The sequence below is a fragment of the Aulostomus chinensis genome, chromosome 8, assembly GCF_037954235.1.
Source record: "Aulostomus chinensis isolate RoL2024-O1b breed Wild chromosome 8, RoL_Achi_v1.0, whole genome shotgun sequence".
NCBI lineage: Eukaryota > Metazoa > Chordata > Actinopteri > Syngnathiformes > Aulostomidae > Aulostomus > Aulostomus chinensis.
In genome coordinates, this window is record NC_141327.1 from 5,823,028 (window position 1) to 5,846,166 (window position 23,139).

The 23,139-nt window shown below is 41.5% G+C and overlaps 1 protein-coding gene across 3 annotated transcripts in view; it reads right to left on the bottom strand.

Moving 5' to 3' along the window:
* rptor (regulatory associated protein of MTOR, complex 1) overlaps nt 1-23,139 on the bottom strand; it is a 197,484-nt gene that overhangs the window by 18,658 nt on the left and 155,687 nt on the right. Inside the window, exons 24-30 of one of the 3 annotated variants that reach the window (XM_086210613.1) lie at nt 22,878-23,055; nt 22,590-22,700; nt 12,204-12,309; nt 7,241-7,355; nt 6,961-7,085; nt 5,853-5,954; nt 1,879-1,926 (exon numbers count right to left, since the gene is read on the bottom strand). In XM_086210613.1, coding sequence (XP_086066739.1) covers nt 1,879-1,926; nt 5,853-5,954; nt 6,961-7,085; nt 7,241-7,355; nt 12,204-12,309; nt 22,590-22,700; nt 22,878-23,055 — 785 coding nt within the window. Of the gene's footprint in view, nt 1-1,878; nt 1,927-5,828; nt 5,955-6,960; nt 7,086-7,240; nt 7,356-12,203; nt 12,310-22,589; nt 22,701-22,877; nt 23,056-23,139 lie in introns of all 3 variants that reach the window. The other 2 variants (XM_086210612.1, XM_086210614.1) reach the window with 2 other exon arrangements.

Consider the following 23,139-nt stretch of genomic DNA (forward strand, 5'->3'; position numbering starts at 1 on the left):
GACCTTATTAACAGTACATGACTCAGACTTTAATTAGATTGGCTCTCAATCTACTTGGAGATGTAAAATGTGTGCTTCACTCCCTCTGACACCTGAACAAACGCTGATGAGAACTCACACGCTGGTAATGAGTATCTGCACTGGTAGTTTGTTGTGTGTGTGATTGCTTCTAGCCTGAAACAAACACCATTATCATCTTCTTTTAGTGCCGTCTCCAACTTTTTGATTTATTTTCTCTTCATCTCTGCTTTTACTTCCACTCTAATTTCCCATCTGATTCACAGCCATCTGCGCTATCAATCTCCCTACCTGTCCAACTATTTATTTAACTCTTTTAAGCGTCTCTCTGACCTTAGCACAGAAGACATCTCTCACTCTTACCTGGAAAACCATTCCTCTCTTGTTTTTGCCCAGAGTGCTCCTTTACTATTCTCACCCAATGACAGCGTTTGCATACTAATGCGGCTGGAACCTCGGGAATATTTCTCCAGTCTGTGCCAGCTACAGTCCCCTAATTTCACTGGTTGCTCTGGAGTTTAACAGGCTGATCCCTCTGGCGACAAGGATAGGGAGGCCCTGCACTATAAAAACCACACAGTGTTGACACACTTCCAATTAAACACAGACACATTGGGGACAAGATTAAATTTGTGTTTTTGAGGTGAAGATGAGTAATGGGGCAGCGGCTGCCAGAGCTGGGCCTTAACTAAGGCAGAGACTACTTACTTGGTCTTTATCTAAGTGTACACATCTGTCTCCTTATGTTGATTTCACCCAATAACCTCGTACAAATCTGTTCTGCAATTGGGCATTCACTAAATCTCTCCTAAAGCAGTAGTTGTCATAGCTTAGCAGTGTAACCGAGTGCAGCTCACCAGGCAGAATATTGATTTCTCCACCTGCCTGCACATGGCTCTAATAGGAGATGTACTTTGCACTAACAAAACCCCAAAACACAAGAGCAAAAATGAAAGCAATACATTTATCATATCACTTATCACATCATTTATTGTTAAATAACTTTATGATATTGAAATAAAATTACATCAGAGGCCACAAAGCACATCACTATGGGTTCTTCATTTGTTGTCCAACCGAACCAAAGTATGTCAGCTAACAAATAACACGTATCGTACTTTGCTTCTCACATCAGCTCTTACAGCCCATCTAACTACAGGAATTAAGCAAAACTACACCACTAAGTAATTTGAATTTTATTCATGAGGACTTTCTACATGTTGAGGATTATGACCTGTGGCCAGAGGCATGAAGGCTCATCAGTATTTTAGCATGTATATCATGCAAGGATCCAATGGACAGGGTTCTTCTTTGAAACAAGATCAAGAAATTCAAACAAAGATAGTTTATTTTTGATCAACTCAAATACTGACAGCCACTGGTTTCTTGACATTGACTCAACAGGCAAAACGTTAGATGAATGATGTTTCATGTATGTCTGCTGGAATTCAGGGACTCAAGACTTGAATCCAGCATTTAAAAACAAAATAAAATTTTTAACTTTAAAGAAATATTTTAGGAGATAATCTGCTACCTGATATTTATCACTTTGCTTGTGCTGAGTAAGGCCTGAAAGCTTGATAGGCGTAACCATAGAAGCTAAAAGGGATAAGCCTTTGCAAACAGCCAATAATAAGATATAGGGGACCTTTTAGACAAACAGTAATGTGACTGTTTGCTTCCTAGTGAGTCTCCTAAACCTACAGGTGACATCAGGGATAGCGGGATTGAGCATCACTGCATGGATGAAGGGATGGGATGGAGGGATGGGGTGTTGGTAAGTAAAGGCAAGCTGCTGGTTGCTCAGTTTGACAGGCTTGTTCTGGGAGTGACAGAGGAGAATAGAATGGCTGCACTCACCTCCTTGCTTACTCCTGTCAAGATAGATGGAGACCCTTCTGGCCAGACCTGCGAGAGGAGGGGGGGGGGGGGGGGGGGGCAGATGGAATGGGGGGGGGGGGGGCAGGAATGCAACAAAGCAAGCAACACATTAGCAAGAACCCCTGTGCATGCAGACACACATTTTCTCTCTCTCAAACACATACACACAAAGAAACACATTTGATGAGTTTTCACATGCATTCAAACAGCTGAGGAATGAACAAGGTGGCCGCTTTCCAGCACATCTCCCAAATGACTGGGGATGACACGCAAGGATCAACGAGTAGAAAGAGAAAAAGAGGGACTGAGCCAAGCCACTGCATCAGTATCATAATAAGTAGGAGCTGGAGGAGCAGCAGAGTTGCCATCCTGGGCCGGCGTGGCTCAGGAGGTGGAGTGGTGGTCTAGGGATCAGAAGGTGCCCCACCTCCATCAGAGAGCATGTTGAAGTATCCTCTAATTTCTGCACCTGCTCTCAATGATTGCTTGGCAACCTTCACCATCAGAGGACGAATGTGTGAGTGGATGAGGCAATAATTGTAAAGCCCTTTGATCAATAATGAGTCTGCATCTGAAGGTGTGTGTGTGTGTGGGGGGTAACAAGAATCACCATAAGTTTATCATGTAATGACTGAGCTCTGGGGAGACGTAAGTCACTGGGAAACTGTAGCTGCCTTGTTCATCCTCTTGAGAGGGGAGAAGAACAGAAAAAAACCCATCAAAGAACCAGCAAAGTAACATGAAGCCAGACGGTCACAGAGTCTACAGAGATGTCTCGATGATGAGAAACAGAACACAAACATGTTACTGAAGGATGGAGGCGGGATGAGAGTTGACACGCTGGTAGATGCATGTCTGCTGGTCTATGCATCTCCAGATGTGAAATATTTCATCAGGTTTATATTATTAATGTAGCTCCAAATCAAAATGATTCTAAATAAGGCATTTAACTGCTGTGCTGTAGCTGAAAAATAATTCCAAGAAATGGTCATACGTGTAATTGGTTGTAGAGGTTTCTCTGTCTGTGTATGTTAAATAGCAAAAACCCAACGCGTGTCTAAAAAGCTTGTGTATTTGACCTCCCGAAGCTGAACTTGTCGGTAAAACTTTTCTCAGTGAAAGGCTGCCAATATTAAATGTGATGATCTACTGCTAACTGAATGCTGCACCTTCACTACTTCTGTCACTAATGACACATCTGGGATAACAAGCACACCATTAAAAGTTGAAGTTTTGGTGAAAAAAAGGCTGGTGCTTGCTAGGTTGAACAGTCCTCGGTAAAGGGTGAGTCTCTCAGGGCTATTTGTGTCATGAGAGTCCGAGATGCCAGTTAAGTGCATCATCTCTTTGCAGGTCCCAGCTATGGTGACTCGGTAGCTTTGTAATGGCGGAGACACATATGTGCACACTGTCTGAGTCACACGTTTGCTCAGAAAACTGGGTAGCCAGAGAGTCACCTAGTCACTCATACTGACAGCTCTGCTCTTGTTGCTGCCAATTAAGCAACTGTGTCTCATTTGATAAAAGAAATCCTCTACAACGGCTGTCAAAAAGTTGACACCAATGTCAAAAAGTTTGTGCAGCTACACAAAAGTGCCACCATGGTGTGTTAAAGAATGTCGTCAATACATAATTACATAAGAATGGTAACTGATAACAAGTTGATAGATTATTGGGTATTTGGAGAAGTATACACTCAGTTCCTCAGCTGTCACAGTTTCCCCAAAAACTTCCATGGCCAAGAAACTGGCAAAGAAATGCCTGAGGCAGAGCTCTGGCAACGTGGAGCAGTGGAGAGAGTACATACAGAGAATGAGTGAGTGACTGGGTGTGTGTCTGTGTGACCCAACACAACACTGAAGTGTCTGCATGCCTCTAACCAAGTGTACTGTGAGTGTCTGGCCGGGTTCAAATATTTGTGAATGACTCAGCCTCACCAGTAATGGAGGTGTGTTAACAAACAAGGTAAACAAGGCAGCTACAGCCACAGTACCACTTTAAACTGACACACATTTAAACATAAATAAATACAGGCCTACATTTATTTTGGATTCTTAAATACTTATGATGTAGGCTTTAGTCTACAAGGTTGTCAGATATAACTGATACCTGATGGCAGGTGTCACAGGCTAGGACAGGTGGAGCTGCCATCCAGGAGTCATTCAGAGCTGCATCATCAGTTTTGACTGATGGGGTGAACACAAACTTGCCTCATGAAGCCTCACAAAAAACACCACATTGCAGAAAAAACCCTGGAAGAAGAGCTGGACCTTTCTACTTTCATACCACTCCAAATTAGTTGTAATGGTAACGACTACTATTTGTTGTGAGGCTTTAAATACTCCAAGCCAGCAAAGCTGATATTTTATTGATATGTGTGATCAGACAATGGCCTCCGTTTAAAATGTCTGTCTCTGCTTTGATATGTGACGAGGAAAAACAAAATGTATAGCTAGAATATGGAACCGGCCCACTGAGCCTCCCCAACATGCCCTATTCTTCTTCTTGGCAACCTTATGAAATTATCTCTGTCTCTGATGCGTATCAGAATTCCCTGGACACAGCAGTGTACTTGCTGACAGCACCTGATTGTGCTGTGACTTATTCATCTCGAGTGAAATCTCTGTGAGATTATCAATGTCGTCGCTGATAATGACAGCTGTCTGTCACTGTGGCCTTGGTGCACAGTTAAAGTCCTCCAGGAAGAAAAAAAAAATGTATCAAGACTGAATTTCAGAAAGGCTGTGATTTCGTTAGTTAGTGTAGATATGTACAAGTCACATTGTCAGGTTAGCTCAGTTGTTTGTTTACAGAGATATGTCTTAGAGGGTTTATATGGCTATGTAAAATGTAGGTATGTCTTACAAGTATGCCTCTAGTATCCAAAAAACCAATGATGGTCAACAGGCACGTACTCTCATGTCGGATTTATACTATCAATATTGCTGTTAGAATTTTGACGGATGGAAGTTGCATTAAGTATGTTTAAAGTGAAGACACTACTAATAGTAGCTAACATCAGCTATGCTAAGCCACGTGAAATAAAAATACATTCCAACGTCACATTTGTTTGTGTCGCCAGCGTTAAAGCTTCCTCGGGTAATTGGGGTAGTGACAACTGCTGATGCCGAGGTTAACAGCCCTCCAGCCATTAAAAATGACAGAATCTGCAAAGAAACGGCTCATTTTGTGACACACAAGCACACAGTGTATGAGCCATTGCTCCGATTCCTATAGGATGACACTTGTTTTTAATTTGGTCAAACCAATCTTAAATATCTATTATTTGCTTCATCTTTTTAGTCAACTGTTCAATAAGACGGGTCACTTCAACGGAGAAAAGTACAGTCAGAAATTTTCACTTCCTGTTTACATGCATGGATGCAGATGTTATTGTTTGACTGGTGAATGTGAAGGGATGGTGAATCATGGTATGAGGATGAGCATGCTACATTCGGTGGATACCCTGGGCAGTTGCAGGCAAGTACTGGTGTAATAATTGCAGTCACTGATTACCATTCTGCAAATCTTTCCATCCCATAAGTTAACTTAAAAGTAAGTAAGTACTAAGTAAGTAAGTTTACAAGTTCACTTTGTCTTCAACACAAATTTAAATTTGACTTTTTCACAGGAAGGTACCCAAATTCAAACTTTTTAGGAAACACCATTGAATGCTTCACCCTTTTTCTGCCAAAAGGTTTGCACTACCCAAAAAGCCTCTGCAGTAAATAACTGCAAACAGACAGTAAAGTCCTGGAAAACTGCCTATAATACTGTGAACAGATGCAAGAAATATACAAATTTCCTGGTTTGTTGTGAGATGGGTAGGTGTGGAAGTATAACCAGGAGGATGGCCAGTGGGGCAGCTGGCGGAGTGCTATGGGAGTGGTTTGTGGGATCAGACAGTAAGATAGAGCTTTGGTCTTTACTGTGAGCGCTGGTGGAGGGCTGACCTCTGGTAGTGGGCAGCATATCAGACAGGCCCTGCCACGCTGTCACCATCTCTGGGTTCTTCTGGTCAGCAAAGTTCTTCCAGATGCGCAACGCTCCATCATCTAAAAAATAGAAGGGTTTGGAAGGATAAAAAGAGAGTTAGAGCCAGGAAGGAATTTGACGTAAGAGAGAGAACGAGGAGCTAAAGACAGAGCCCTTGTTTGTATTCTTAATGGATTTGAAAGAATGTGTTTCACTGTGCAGACAATTTGATGAAATCCATGATAAGAGCCTTTCAAAACAGGCAACAAATAGTATGACCTGTCCATGAACACACAATTCTCAAAAGTAATCAAAGGAAAAAATATCTTAAAAGGCTCTTTTGAAAAAAAGAAAAATTGTACTGTCAGGGAGAAACTAAATGATGCAGGAGTCTCAAAACCCCTGGAAACCAGTGTGAGGAGTATAGCTATACCCAGCTATGACTCAGAACTCGACATAAAGCATGTCCGCACACTCTTACAAGGAAGCTATTACAAGCCATAAAAGTCTCTGCTTGATTTACATTCAGCATTTTACTTTTTTAACACTGTATATTTTATAACTAATGTCCTTCTTCATATCCTTCGGAGCATGGCTGATGGAGAGGAGCCGAGGTAGGGCACATTACGTTTTGATGAGATGGAATTTAAATTCATTAATCCCTACTTTCTTATCAAGGTTTCAGAGGGTGTGAATGAAATCTAGCATTCATTTATACTTTAATGTTACACTGTGAAGACAAAACAAAGTAACTGTGTTGCCGTGTGTTGTGATATAGAGCTGGGCTCCACAGGTTGTCTGGATTATGAAGATAAAGCCATGGAGGGTAATTGCTTTGCTCTGTTGATGAAAGATGATTAATACACCTGAGTGTTTTGTGTGTATTTGCGGTGTAAGATCAAGTGTTTAATGCTCACCGCTGCTACAAATGAGCCTCAATGCAGTTTTAAATGTGCTGGTGGGTGTGAACATTTGAGCTCCCCACTTGAGGAAAAGCTTCCTAACTGGAGTTTTAACTGCACGCAGCCCATTCCTCTGGCCTTTTCTACACATACACGTTTGTATGCATAGTCGTGTGTTTCCGACCTGTTGCAGTGAGCAGCAGTGAACAGTCATGCCCGTTCAGGTACTCCATGGCTGTGATGCGAGTGTAGCGAGGGTTCCCATTGTAGAAGTAGTCCAACCTTTCGCCCTTCTCCCAGTCCCAGAAACTATAAGACATACACAAACTCTTCAAAATATAATCTGTCAACCTGTTTCCAAACCAGTGTGTAACCTCAGTCATTGTGTGTGTGTGTGTGTGTGTGTGTGTGTGTGTGTGTGTGTGTGTGTGTGTGTGTGTGTGTGTGTGAGTGGTGTCTCTGACCAGATGCTGTCCTTGTCGGCCACAGCAATACACGTGTTGAAGGGATGGAACTTCACAACAGAGGGAACTCCAGGGTTGCGGTTGATGAATATTTGATCATCCAGACGAGAGACACCTGCAACAGATGTTAAAACAGAGAAACGATAACAAATGGCCGAAAAGAAGAGGAAGACTGAGGTGGGTGACATCATTTGCAAGCTACTAGAGGCTTCAGTCACCTATGAAGGAAGTGTGACTAAAAATGCAAGAAAAACAGCACAAAAATGTACAAGGAATGGTTGTATTGATCACTTCTGCAGCATGTGAAAGCATATAATATAATGTAAACCTACGACTATAAAGAGAAGATGAAATCTCTACAATTCAAGGAGCTTTGAATTAAATGTGTGTAGCCACATTTTCTTTGCAGCGAAACCCAAAGCAATTCCATGACGGCTATTCACCAAGGTTGGCAGCTCTGGTCCTATCTCCTGCATGCCGTAACACAAGTCAAATACACAATATTTCCAGTGAGAACAAAAGAATTTGATATCAGCTCTTCTGATGTTACTATTCATATATTTTGACACAGATAGCATATGTGTTACTAACTCTTGTTCTCTGGAGCCTTCGGGCTCCGCGCATCCCAGATCCCTCTGTCGTCTGTCCATCAGTCTCTTCCCTTTATCGTTCTCTTTATCTCTGTCCCTCTCTTTCCTTCTGTATATCTGTCTTTCTCCATTATCTGTCTTTGTCTCTGCCCTGCTCTCCTGCTCTCTTTTCCCCAACCGGTCAAAGCAGAAGGCCGTCCCCATTGAGCCTGGATCTGCTCAACGTTCCTTCCTGTTAAAAGGAAGGTTTTCGTCACCGCTGTTGCAGGATGTGCTTGCTGATGGAGAATTGTTGTAGATTCATTGAAGGAGTGTGGTGCTGGACCTGCTCTACTTGTAAAGTGCCATGACATAACTTTTGTTGTGATTTGACGCTATATAAATAAAATTGACTTGACTTGACTCGACGAGATAAACAACATCCAGGCCTTGATAACAATTTATAATGGAATGCATGACTGAGTAAAAGATATATCACGTTTACTTTGGCAGGTGAATTATTTTCTTTTTTAGGAACAGCGAAATGATATGAAGTGAATATAGTAAGAGAAGCTTTAATGTTTCCTATCTGATTTCCTTTACAAAATGGCAAGTGGACCATCCTAATGAAAGAACAGGAGATTAAGCTGCACCCTCTTTGACTAAGCTGCAGACCTGCTCTTTTTTTCAGTGTGGTTACACAGTACAGGAACCAAGTGATGACTGATACAGATGGATGATCGTCATGATGGCCACAGACACAGCAGAACTGATGAGAATACACAGAGGATGCAGATGAGGAGCAAGGCGATGAGGGAAGAGAGCTGCGTCATGACAAGTGAGACTGATAGAGAACTGTATCCCTGTGTGTTTGAAGGTTGTTTGCTTTTTGTCTTGTAGGCATACCTGACAAAGAATTAATTTTTTATTTAGAAAAAAAAAAATCATTATCATGCAAGTAAACACCAGAAAAATCTGGGCTGAGCTGAGTAGTCCACAGGCTGAAATTGTTTTATGGAATTTGGAAGATTGGAATCCATATTTTTAAATTTCGAATTGATTTTTAATCTATGATTATTAAAAACCTTGTGGTGAGTGAATATGAATATATTTTGAAAAAGAAAAATAATTAAGTACAACTTTTTTTTTAGTTTAAACAACAGTTGTGGCCATTTTAGTACAGATTTCTAGGTTTATGTGGTTCACCTGAATGCACCATAAAGTGATGTGGATGCATATTCAAATTGATATTATTATGTTTTTCAACGGTGAAAGCGAGACTGCCCAAAGAGTGTGTCTGAAAGAGCGTGTATGTGTATGTTGTCAGGGGGTGGGGCTTCTGTGTGTGTGACTGTGATAGCAGAACAAACAGGGGCAGGAGGGATAGTCAATCATCTCAGGGGTGGCATTGTTTTTTGGATGGATTGGTTTAAAAAAGGTGGGCTGCAATATACAGGTTGGGTGTGTGAGTATAGAGACAGTGGTGCATCTACATTCAGGTAAACATTCAGGTGCTCCTCTTCTATTCTCCAGAAGAGACGGCAGAACATTCACAGGTAGGATAGAAAACTGTGTATGCTCCTCTTTAACTGGTATCAGGACTGCAGACTTCCTCGCCAAACAAATTCAGCCACAAGGATCAGTAAAATTTGTGGCTATTGTGCTGGCTCACAATTTTTACATAGCAAGAAGTTTGATGCCCCTGCAAGCTACCGTAGGTTGTTTAGAAGGAGGGCTGAAGCGATGGGCTGCAACTTCCACCTTTGCTACAAGATGCAATACACCGGCAGTTTAAGCCTCTAAATTATTCAAAGTTAAATAGGGATTATAATAAAATCATAATCAGCATATTAACGATAATAATCCAATTTGTCTTTCAAGAAAATATGGTATGGAACTTTTTAAAAACACACAAGTAATTCAACATGTTCAGAATTCAATTGTTTAAATGACATGTCCCAAGGATTAGCAGATCTGACGCAACATTCCAATCTTGCTTAAATATAACGTGGATTTTCAGGCGATCTACTTGTTTACAAATGTGTGGGCAAAAGCGCGTCGGATCAACTGCTTCTAACGATCCTTTCACTTTTGTGACTGGAAACCTGAATTCAAATATTTGCTTTCAAATCCCCCTTGAATAATATTTGCTGCCTCGTTGTTCTGCAACAATGTTAAGTTTATAAGACACGCCTGTAGTCGTCCATTTGCAGAACAGAGCCGATTCACCATGACAGACCGACGTCAGTAACATCCACCGTTCAGCTACCTAGTCGAGTGTTAGTGCATTTCGATCGTCTATGATCGTTTTTTTTTCTGCATCCTGATAAATTCTTTCACAACATTTCCAACTGTAAATACACAATATTCCCTTCGTGACGCGACGGAGAGGCAGAAGTGGTGCAGTTGTGCAACTCTTTTGAGTGTAACAAAGTGCCAACACTGTAATACAACTGAGTTCACTGCCTAACCATTGGTTGTCATGGGAACAGCACACGTAGGTTTACCAGCCTGTCCTTGGCTACCTGAACACACTCTGCTGGCTAGCATGAGATGAAGAGGACTGAGGGAAAATCTATCATGAATTAATCACAGACACAGCTGTTGTTGCGTGGTGAGGCCAGGACTGATCAACCTCATTGATTGCTTTCGTGGAGCTTTTTGGTAAAGAACTACAGTAAACTCTAAAACTATCCTGAGGACTCCAGAACTGCTTCGTGATGTGCAAAAATTTTACATCAGCAAGGAAAGAAAAAAACAAAGCTTCAAATAACTGTCTTTTCTCCTTTCAGTCGGAGCTTCCCTGCTCCCTTCTGGCTTCCTCCATCCCCACACTTCCTTCCATCTCAAGCTACCCCCTCCTCCCCCTCCTCTCTCATCTCTCCTCTCCCTGGTGGGAACAGACTGAATGAGGGCAGCCCTACTACATCTCTCTCAGAAAAACAGTGGGGACAGAGGGGAATTCAATGATTTAGCAAGAAGTCGTACCGAGTCGTGTGCGTGAGCGAGCTTCAGCTCTGACGCCAATCGCCTCGTGACTCTGTGTGCATGCGAGAGTGTATGTGTGAGGGGGGCTGCCAATGACGTTGGGGAGTGTTAGATATTCTGTTTGAGAAAAGTCTGACTTCACTTAGAGAATCTGTGCGCATGCTGCCACCTCTGGCCCCTTAGTGTGTGCATGAAAGGGAGTCCTGTGACTCATAAAGGAGGTTGTGGGTTGATTCCAATCAATTGTCTCATCACTACAAAATGGCCTCATCAAGAGTCTAGACTAATCTATCACGTAGACATGATTCAGTCAAAAGCTCTGTGTTAGTGCAGGCTGATCTGTGCTGTGCTTGACTCGAGTAACAATGGGAGGCTTCTTCGCAGAGAGGGCCTATTATGAGAGCTGCAGACTCTGAAGTACTGTAGCTGTGTATCATGACACTCAGCCTGACATGTGAGCACCTCTCTGTTCTTTCTGCAGTCATAAATTACAGTACCAACTTGGACTCAACACCTTTCACGTTAGTGATGTCTGGGTTGCTGTTTTAAGTGTCCACGCTGCTGTTGATCTGTATGGGAGAATGGAGCCTGAGGCTATTGGTTGCTGCCTGGATTCAGACAGATAACTGTCACCCTTTATCATGTGCTTTACATCTCCCATCATGAGAGGCACTCACTGTTCATTTACCTTTTATCTTTTCCTTTTGTTACATGTGACTGATATTCATCTCTGGGTTGGCACGGTGGTACAGTGGTCAGCACTGTCGCCTCACAGCAAGAAGGTTGAGGGTTCGTGCCCCGGCTCGGGCACGGGATCTTTCTGTGTGGAGTCTGCATGTTCTCCCTGTGCTTGTGTGGGTTCTCTCTGGTACTCCAGCTTCCTCCCACAGTCCAAAGCCATCAAGAGGGGACGAGGCTGATTGATACTCTAAATTGACCATTGGTATGAATGTGAGTGAATGGTTGTCTGTCTATATGTGTTGGCCCTGCGATGGACTGGCGACCCATCTAGGGTGAACCCCGCCTCTCGCCCGAAAGCCGCCGGCATAGGCTCCAGCCCCCCCGCGACCCTTAATCAAGATAAATGGATGGATGGATATTCATCTCTGTGCTGAACACGTTGATACCTTTAATGTTGCATGTGTATGATGCTCTGTTAAACCTGCCACGTAATTTATTAGATATTACACCACTCATGGCATGGGTTGTCAGTATGGGATAACATTTTAATATGTCCTAATTCCAATTTCCGCCATGTTTATGATGCAGATTCTAATTCTTCATTCAGCATGAATTCAACAGTATGCATCGTGGGTGAACCTGCCGGAGATTTAAATGTAAATGATGAAATGTATCAGATCGGAGGACATCCAGTATGTTTAAGTTTGTTTGTGAGAGAGACGGACCTCTTTGCGTGATGCTTCGGCTTTGCCTCCTCACTCGAGCATTTCTCAGGAACCTCCACTGACGCTCCATCCTCACCTGACTCTGCAGGTCATGCTCCTCCGGGATCTGAGAGCAGGAAAACATAAAAGGACAGAGACATTGTTTTGATGACTAATATTTGAAAGGAGGAGCGAATACAGATGAACACACTAGAACATGAACTGATGTAAGTAGCACAAATCCTCCGAACACTGTGACACATTGGCGGCAAACCTTATTTGATTCTCGACAGGATTTAAATGACAAAACAACAGCACATATGAAAAATACAAAGTGGCAAAATGAATCACGTTAGCATTTTTTCAAACGTCAGTTGTGCTTCTATTGCCCGTATCTCCCCAAACACAATGAATCACCGAGGCTTAAAAAAAAAACGTATTTAAAACAATGTTTTACTCAGTGACAATTTTATGTTTCCTCTGGATAAAACATCCTCCTCCTTCCATCCATCTATATAAACTGAGGTGAAAGTGAAAATGAGAAAGCCTTCTTATAGTATCTTAGTATAAATTACAGCATCCAAAATTATGATCCTCATGAAGAGGGATTTTTTTGGATTAAACCTGTCAGTGATTTCAATAATCATTGTGTATTACAGGAACATGCTCATCAAAACATTGCTGCGGAGTGCTGGCTGTCAAACATTCCACAAGGTGGCATTGGTGACCGCTCATCTGGTTATTTGGTGGACAGAACCAAAGTCCACCTTTAACTGTTTCAAGAGGCCATACATATTTAAACAGCTAATATTCTTGGGAACAATTCTGTGTTAGGGTTGGGTGATCCGCTTGATTTTCAGATCATCCAATCCTGGTTAATGGAGATCCCCAGTTTACAATCCAATCTCGCGAGAGATGGGAGGAGTTAGTGGTAAAGAAGAACCCCAAAGTGTCCTCCATCCATCCATCCATCCATCCATCCATCCATCCATCCATTTTCTTTTGCTTATCCTGTTAAGGTTCGTGGGGGGGCTGGAGCCTATCCCAGCAGCTTCCGGGTGTGAGGCGGGGTTCACCATGGATGGGATGCCTGTTCACCATGGATGGGATGCCAGTCCATCGCAGGGCCAACACATATAGACAGACAACCATTCACACTCACAGCCACGCCTACGGTCAATTTAGAGTATCAATCAGCCTAGTCCCCAATTGCATGTTTTTGGACTGTGGGAGGAAGCTGGCGTACCAGAGAGAACCCACATACAACATACAGACTCCACACAGAAAGATCCTGTGCTTGAGCCAGGACTTGAAACCCGGAACCTTCTTGCTGTGAGGCGACAGTGCTGACCACTGCACCACTGTGCCGCCCCAAAGTGTCCTATCTGGGATTATGTGGGGTTTTACTCAGATGCCAAAGGTGAGTCTATGGACACTACAGAGCTTATCTGCAAGCGATGCAAAATATGTTGGCCAGTGGGGGACATGCAAAATACTCATTTATTTGCACACATGTGGGGTCACCATCCCTCAAAGGCTGCAAAACCACACATGCTAGCACCACGAATGCACCTTGGGATTCCTTGTTAACAGCAGCTTTTGAAAAGGTGTAAATTACAAGCATGGCAGCAAAAGATGGGTTCAGTGAACAATGACTGTTGTAAGATATTTAGCAAACGGCCACACTTGAAAAACGGAGAATTGGGCTTTCAGGGGTAGAAACAAGCACTTGACCGGAGGTTACCTGGATCACAATTAAGGACTAAATAGAGACAACATTTCAAAATGCATGCACTGGGTTGCGAAACAGAGATTATTATTTTTTTTAAATACATTTTATGTTAGTAATTTAGTTAATAGGCGATCCAATCATACTGGAGCACATACACACATAACAATTGCGTGGGAATAATTCAGTGTCATCAAGTAAAATACAGTGGTGGTGCTATGCAGAAGTTAAAAGCAAAAGTAAAGCCATACATTTTTTTATCTTTAGTGTCTGACACAGAATGTTTGGCATGTCTTCAAATGACAGTTTGACACCACTGTAAACACCGTGTCTTACCAAGATCAGGTAAGTCATGATGCTGTGGTCTCATTGTGTCTGAAGAGGTGAAAATAAAAAAAATAAAAAAAAACTTGAAATTGTGCGAAACCTAAACTGCAGTTATTTTCAGGCAAATTACTGCTGGTAAATAACACAATCTTCTTTTTCAGGTCCATCCATGACTGTAAATGATTTTAAGTTTCTAGAGGATTAACGCTGAGTTTATTAGTGCGAGATAAGGCACTTACAGCATTGAAAAAACATTTCCATGATATGACAGGTGAGAAAATATACAATATTCCCTTAAATCACTACTCAGTCTGTATTTGTCAACTCTAAAATGTTCTTAGTCCAAGTGTGGATGCTTTTGTCCTGCAGACGTGTTTTTAACCACCCGCTGACAATTGCATTCCCCTGCGTTGTTTTGACGGATGTGTTGACGGATGAAATTTGAAAACAAACATTACTGGGACCAAAATAGAAAACTACAAATGAGCATTTATCATCCACACAGTATAGACACACAGAAGTAGCTACATTTTCCAACCAGGACCAGACAGATACAAGGTTTGACCTGGTCCTAAATATGGTACCTATGACAGAAATGCTGCTTGTCATAAAGGCTCAATGAGAAGACTTCCATATTTGATGATAAACTGGACTAAAGATACCCTCCAGTTTAATTATCACCAAACCATTGGACTCATATTACTTGTCAATTAAAAGCAGCCAGTGAATGAAATATGCACTAGATTGTTGTCCTAATGACTAATAACGGCGGTCTGAGCACATCCTCTGTGCCTTGTGTCACTCTAAAGCACTGAGAGAGTGATACTGTGCTCACGGACAATAGAAGCAACCTTGTACTCCTGGCAAAGGCTGGGCTTTCTTTGTCAGCTGCAATGTTAAGGGATGCTCTGGGGGTTACTCAGATAATGAGTAAATGTGTCCAGTTCACTTTATGCAATCACATCTGCTGAGCAGAGGGACAATATGAAATGTATTAACATTATTAAGTCTTATGTAACAAAACGGCCCCCACAGATCATGTTCTGCTGGCTTCATCTAAGAGAACAAATTGATTCGCTTCTTCAACATGACATTAGTAATGAAGACAGTCATGTGACTTAAGCTGTTTTTTAAAAATAAAAATAGTATAGATTACTTTGCTATCATTATGCATATTTGACACACATAAACAGCCAGGTGTAAAGAGGGAATAACTGTGTGTCAGCGAGTGTCGGTAAATGCTGCTAGCAAGTGTATGCTTATTAAGCACATTTCGACAGTGAGGCCTCCCATGCTCCCAGAATGCTAAACAGTGAAAACACACACACACACACACACACACACACACACACACACACACACACACACACACAAACACACGCTCTGTATATTGTATGCGATCAATATGCCAATAATGTTCTCACCCTCTGTATTACAATTCAAAGGTAGCTATAACACAAAATTGAGCATCTTAACACATGTGATTGGAGTTTGAATATATATGTGAGTGTGGGTGTTGCTGTGAGTGTGTATAGTCCAGTCAGGTTTATCTGTGTATCACAAACAGTCTCCCAGCAGCTCTATAGTTCCTGCCTGAGCCTGAGGGGAGGTGGATTTAGCAGTCGGACCACAGTTGACTTACTCCCATAGCTGAGATTGTGTGTGTGTGTGTGTGTGTGTGTGTGTGTGTGTGTGTGTGTGTGTGTGTGTGTGTGCGTGTATACACGCTGCATGATAAGATCCAGCTGATACGGTGGCTGGCAGGGTTGTGGTCCTGCACGGTGTCAGCTGCTAATGTGACGTATAATGAGACCCTGAGGTGAGCAGTGTGTGTTTGTGTGTGTACATTTTCTGTGGGGCTCCACACATTGTGGATACAGAATAAAATGACCCTCTGTCTATATAAACAGACATTCATGGACCCCCAACATTATGCCCATAATATAAATGCATCATTGTGCTGCTTTAACAGCATCCAATTGAAAGCAGACCCCATGTTTGTTCCCATTCAACCACAACAGGATCATAAAGTTACCTGTCTGTCATACTATGATTTTTTGTGTGTATTATAATACAACCATGCCATATTGTTCTTTTTTCTTTTTACGTTTTAATTTGAACATTTGAATAAATAAGACAGCCATCTTGAAATGTTTTATCAGTTATATTCCCTTTTACATGTTACCCTTGGAAGAGTAGCTGATGTTTTCTGCATCGGCTAGTCAGCTAAAGGGGATCCCCATCAAAACATAAAAAAAAAAAAAAAATCAATTCTAAGGTTGACCTCCCCTGTTGTTGATTGATTAATTCAGAAGGTGCAGAATTGGATTTTAAATCAGCTGTTCGTACATATATTATAACCTTACGAAGTTCCGAGTGTATTTGGGTTAGCGTTGGGTACTAGTTAGTTTCAAGTAACTCATCTACCAAAATAATTTGCACCATTAAAGCCTGAGAAATTTCCTGGTCAGCAAAAATTGAATTCATGTATAACTTTGTGGTTTCCATAGAGTATCAAGTAGGTCACATATAAAAAATGTTTAAAAAGAAAATGACATATTTTGCCAAGCTCCTTGGCTCATGCTACATTCCTCTACCAACATGACCTCCTTAGTTTATTTCTGATGTTTGATGTCATATCTGATTTAGTATTCGTTTTAAATGTGAAACAGTACCTCAAGAGATGCAAGGCATATTTCAGAATAAAATCCTGATAATAGTTTGAAAAGAAATCCTTGTAAATTACTTTGTATTTTTATGCGCTGAACTTATTGAGATAGTGTTTTGTAACTTTTTTTTTGGTGGTCTGTTTCCATCCCTAAAAAGAGTATTTTGATATCCTGTCAGGTCCTAAGTGTGCAGTCATCTCTTTACTCTTCAGTCTGAACAGCTTGTATTTAAGCATGTCAATTCAATCATTCACAAGTGTGACCAGCTTGCAAATGCAGTCGAATTTCCCCCTCGCTCATTGGCTTGGACTTTGCCACCTGGAAGTTGTGCAACACACCATGTAAACTTCCGGCAGCACGGTCTGGCTAATTAACAAGCCGGGAGGCAGGATTCCAACTGAATGTGAGACCTGAGTTCAAACCCACCGACATTACCTTGCTCTTGCAGTGTAGAACTCCAAGTATCTTCGTTAGCAAGTTTTTGGCTCAAGTCTGAGTGTTGGTGAAGTATTGAGCAAGTACAGGATACCAGATTATACTCGACTGCTGCGGCAAATAAAGACTTTTTCCTACAGACTTAGATTGTGAATGAAGCAGCTGTAAAATGGTAGATAGCTTTTATTGAGCTTCATAACTCCTCTGTGAAATGACTCATAGTTTGATTGAATACCATTTGGAAAGTCTAGAAGAGCTGCAAGATTAAATCTTTTTATCCCCGATCAGGGTTATTGTAGGGTTAAACCAGAATTTAGAAGCCTTGGCCAGGAGACGTTCAGCCCGTGGAGCAACGCACCAGTGTTCCCTTCATACCTAAAAGATATGTGCTCATGCACTGCTGACACTGATCCACTTCTCTTTAGACATTCATGATTAAAACAGATTTAGCCTCTGTTGTAGAGGTTATGTTACAGGAAGGAGACTCAAACAGCTGTATTTCAAGGATGTTACCTGGTCATGTCCTGCTGAACAAACGTTTCCCTGCTCAGAGTCCTTCAGAATCTACCAAAGATCAGCCCCCCCTTTCAGGGAATATTCAATCTTGCTCCGTTTGATCTACCGTATCAGGTTGAAGCAATAGCATCACTGACGGTACAGCAGGCAAATGTTTGGTTTATATATCATCATCCTGGAGACACAAACCTCATTTTATTGAGTTGTTTGTTTATTTGTCTCTGAGTCGGATGTTTCTGGAACATCTTGTGATATAAGATAGAATTCCTTCAGGAAAATAAATACTGGTGTCAGAGATGAAAAACAATATTTGTTTGCAGGCCAAAGTTTTTAAACGGCCAATAAAACAGCTCCGCCTCTGTGGACACTGGTCTCCTAATACTTTCAAACCACCATACATCAATAAAAAAACAACAAATCAGTTGACATTTGTCTGGTAGAAGAGGAAAAAGCTCTAAATGTCTGTACCTCAATTAATGCACATTTTCCTTTGAATTCCTAAGTTCTTGTCAGGGAATTTACCATAAGTCATAAAGTTGGAGCTCTCACATGTACTGACGTAAATGCTTATTACTTCATCATTGAAAATGTCATTTGAGATGATAGTTGACACTCATGCCACAGGAAAATAAGACAAGAAGCTTTTAACAGTGCATTAGCTTCTTTTCCAAATCTTTAAACTTTTGTTAATATTGTTACTTTTCTGGATGTAAAAACTTAATGTTGGTGATTTCAGTGAGGAATAATAATTCATAATGCAGCAGTCTGAGGCAAATGTTAAGTGCAAAGTGTAGTTACTGCAATGTGATGGGATAAAAGTCAAAAGTAAACTCCACTTAGTCGTCAAGACCACATACTCAAATATAGTACTTGGACAAAGTGATAAAGAAGTGTACTCATTAACTATCCACCACAGTCCAAATGTACTTTTTAACTCACTAGCAAAATGTCTGGTAGTTGAAAAATTCTAAACAGTATATATATATATATATTTTAAACCACACTAAAAATAAAAATAGATACATACAGAAATCCATTTTGTGTATGTATCATACAAACATATTCATACATTGTGGTAGGGTAAAAAAAAAAAACCCTCCAAAACAAAAACAAAAAAAAGAGGACAAGGGGGATTGTCAGCAATAATGGTGTTGTGTGTTCATACCAATGAGTATAGAACAGTAGCACAAAGTCCTGAATGATCTCACTCAGAGTCCCTCAGTGGTCTTGCTTGGGGCTGCTTGGGGGATTGTTCTTTGGAATTTTTATTTCGCTTTTTTGTGATTATTAAAAAAGGAGGTGGCGGTGGTAGAAAAAAGGAAAAGGTGATGACAGCTGTATTTTCAAATAAGAAAAAATATATAAATTTTACTACCTTAAACAACCTTTGTGGCAATTGGAGAATCGACTGCACTGCGAGGTCTCACACACTTCCATGCATAGCAAGTTAGCTCCTTTCAGACCTGAGAACTCTTTGGTTTGCTTAAGTGAAGCCTGCCGCAATTTGTTTGAGGTGTGAAAGGAAACAGACCCAATATAGGAAAGGAACCAAAAATAAAACAACATTTACGTCATTGACTCACAAATGCAAGTGATAAAGCTGTAATAAGGGAGAGAGGAGGGGCGGGTGACACTTTATTTTCAAACTTCTGCCATACGTGCATAAAAGGTGAGTAACTGCTATGCTGAGGTTTGACAGTTTCACATGATTCCACTTTTTACAAGAACTACAGAAGGGAAATGAGAACTGTGGAAACTATTAAGGGGGGTTTTGGGAGTGGATTGTGAGCGTGGCTGACACAATGATGCAACATCATTAAAGACGAGTCAGTGGAATTCCAACGTCCTCTCTATTCCTGAGTGTCTAGAGAGAGTCACGTGACAAAATGACAGAGTCAAAGTAAAAAGGTGCAAATTAAAAATGCTAATTTGTTGCAAATTCTCCCCCGAACGGCACAAAGTCCATCAAACATAGATGTGAAAGTGACCTTAGTCTTCAACGTTTATGAGGTGAACCTGAATGCACCATGAGGCCGTTTGTTTAGTGTTGTTGTTCACACTTTACGAAGTTAAGGTATTAAAGAGGAAATTGCTTGACTCACTTCTAAATCGAAGATGGTGTGATGTGTCCTGCATGGTAAGAGAGTTTGAGTGCAGAGGGATGAGAATGAGCCTCCTCGGTGCAGGTGTGCATCAATGAGTGCTCGGTGCTCAGCCTGGAGCTGGTCTGAAGATGGAGCATTTTGATGTCATCATGCCAGATAGTTTACTACGTTACTTTTTTTGGTTCCAACACTTACCTGCTGATTTTCCTGTGATTTTTACAAAGTGAAAGGAAAACCTACTCACATTTAGCTCTTGGCAGGGGCTCATTTTGGATGTTGCACTCCTGCGCACTTGATATTGTTCCCGTGTGTGAGGGAGATGTGGCCTACAGCTTCTTGTGGTGCAATTTGGTTGGCATGATCCTCCCAAGTTGGACCTCCTGAAGCTGTAGGCGACACCTCCCTGAAACACATAGGAACAATGTCAAACATGCATCATTAAAAACATCCAAAATGTTGCACACCTGCACCTTTGATATTGTCGAGTTAGGTGTTGCCTGCAGTTTCAGGACATCCAACTTTGGAAGATCACGCCAACCAACAAATCATCCTATCCTGTTTCCACTGCACTGACTGAGAACAACAGCCCGTATCTGAAGGGTTCTAGGTGAAGGAAAGTAGGTCAACGGATGTAAGTATACCACTTTTTTGCCCATCTCACAGATTTTGAGATGTATCTATCTGCAACGCTGATGTGTATAGATGTATCTATCTTTGATGCTGATGTATATTGATGAAGCTATCTGACTCTGAAGTGTGTTCCTTTCCTGCCTGGTTTCTATAAATTGACTCAATGCTCCCATCTGCTCTCCAGTCGCTGATTTCTGCATGCAGCAGAAATACAGAACATTCAGAAGTTGACGGGGCTGTATCCAAACAAAGACAAACTGTCTCACACACACAAGTGTCAGCGTACTTTGGACCATATAGTGTGTATGTCAGTGGTGTATGCCCTGAACATTGAAACACACCCATTTAGGTTTTGTGCTGCTGACACAGTGATATGGTAACCCGTGTGCAGACATGAAGAGCTTTGTAATGGAGTGGACTTTTATAGCAGCACTCAAAATTTTGCCAACACAGCGGCAGTTGCCCCTGCCAGCTCTTTTCCTCATTCTTCGCTCGACACTTTTCCTATCCAATCATCTCTCTGCTTTTCATCAGCTTTTGTTGCCACTTTTGCCTCAGTCTGCCTTTCATCCTCTTCATGCTGCTGCCACAGTCTTTAAACAGGGCTTCACTTCTCTTTCGATGCCCCTTCATTTCCTCTCTTCCTCCAAAACTCTACTTCACCTCCATCTGCCCCTCCATGTCTACTCTCCTTTTAAAATATTTCACTTTTATACACTCCACGAGTGCTCGCTCTCTCTTCTCTACACAAAAAACACCCAACTCTCTTTGTCCCGTGTGTTTCTGTCGTAAATATTTCATTTGACTAAAATCTACTTTTCTCTTCAGCCTTATCCTGCATCAACTGCTTTGTCTCATGCAGATGTGAGCACTTTCCCATCCATTTCTCCCTCCACACATTCAGCTTTCTTTTTTCTTGGTTTGACCCTGACACATATGTTCCCCTCTTCTCTGTTCAACTTAGAAAAAACACATATTCTTTTCTGGACAGCACAGTGCACTTGGGGCAATAAAGGAGACGGAAGCTTGGGCTAATACTACGAAATTTAACACTAACTACTGAGTGTGGTTTAAAAAAAAAGGTTCCGCATTTAATCTTTAATTTCACACTGGAGTGTTAAATTATGGGGCTAAACTATTCAGCAGAGCCATCTTGTACAAACAGCAGGTACTTTTCTCACACTGCGATTGGTCCCTGCCCTCCTTGTTTCACACATACCTCGAATACGTCCTCAAATAAATTCTGTAATGGAGAGCTCAGGTCCTCCAATGCACAGTCACTTTTGTTTGTTATTGCATGACTTATGTTCAACATGATGAAGATCAAACCAATAACATGCAGAAAAACAGAACCACACCTTTGATACCAAGATTTGTGTGTTGGACAGCAAATACTTAATCTGTGCATGAACTCGCTTGCTTGGAGAAGACATCATATCAAATATTACTTTTTAATGACTATTATTATTTTCTAATCTAATTAGTGATAATTTATTTACAAAAACTAGAATACATCTAATGACCACCAGCTTTTTCAGATTTTGTCAATAAAAACTTGACTAAAATTGACAGTTTGTAAATTACTAGATGTAACTTGAACCAATATGCCTTTTAGTCAAAAGGCAAAGACTAAAACTACATGATGAAATATGAATCAATTATTAAACTAAATAAACAGGCTGCTCAAAAAACACTGATGAAAAACATGAAGCCTCATCAAATAAACCAAAACAGGTTTTCCACTAAAACTAGAATAAATCAGTAACATTTGACTCTCAGCCAGCGAAAGCTTGACTACATAAAGCAGGTGACCAAATAAAATGAAAAAAATGTAAAACATATTTGACTTTGGACATTAAATACTGCCAAAATTAACATAATATTTAGATTTTTAAAAACTGGATAATGTTCAGCCTCAGGGGGGCTGAAAGGTTCATACAAAGATTGTATGAAGTAACGACAGAATTAAAAAATACAATACAGTGATTGAGGCTACCTTCATGACTGGCTGAGCAAAGTACTTGGCGCTCCAATCACACAGCCCCGTCTGGAGGGCGGCACTTATGTAGTTCCTGTGACCACCTGGCTCGTCCCCATCCTCAGCTGCCTAGTGGAGAGAGCGAGAGAGAGAGAGAGAGAGAGAGAGAGAGACACACACACACACACACACAACTGCATGAGACTCAAGGAAACAGATTCATAACAACACACTGGAACTGCAGGTTACTACTTATCTCACAAGACAACACACACACACACACACACACACACACACCGTCTCTACCTGCTCAGGTCCCTTGTCAAACATCTTGCGAGTGCGGGGGAACTGGTGGGAGTGAGGCGCCTGTCCTCCCAGCGTGGGCGTGTAGGGGGGGCGAGTGGCAGGCTGCTCTCTGGTGGGGGGTTTGGGTACCTCGTTGGTCAGACTGGAGCTGCTGGTGCTAGGCATTGGAGGAGAGCCACTATAGGAAGAGGGAGGAGGACAACAAACTTAAACCTTAAAACTGGTAGTTATCATATTTGAAATTCAATTAATATTGCCTCTG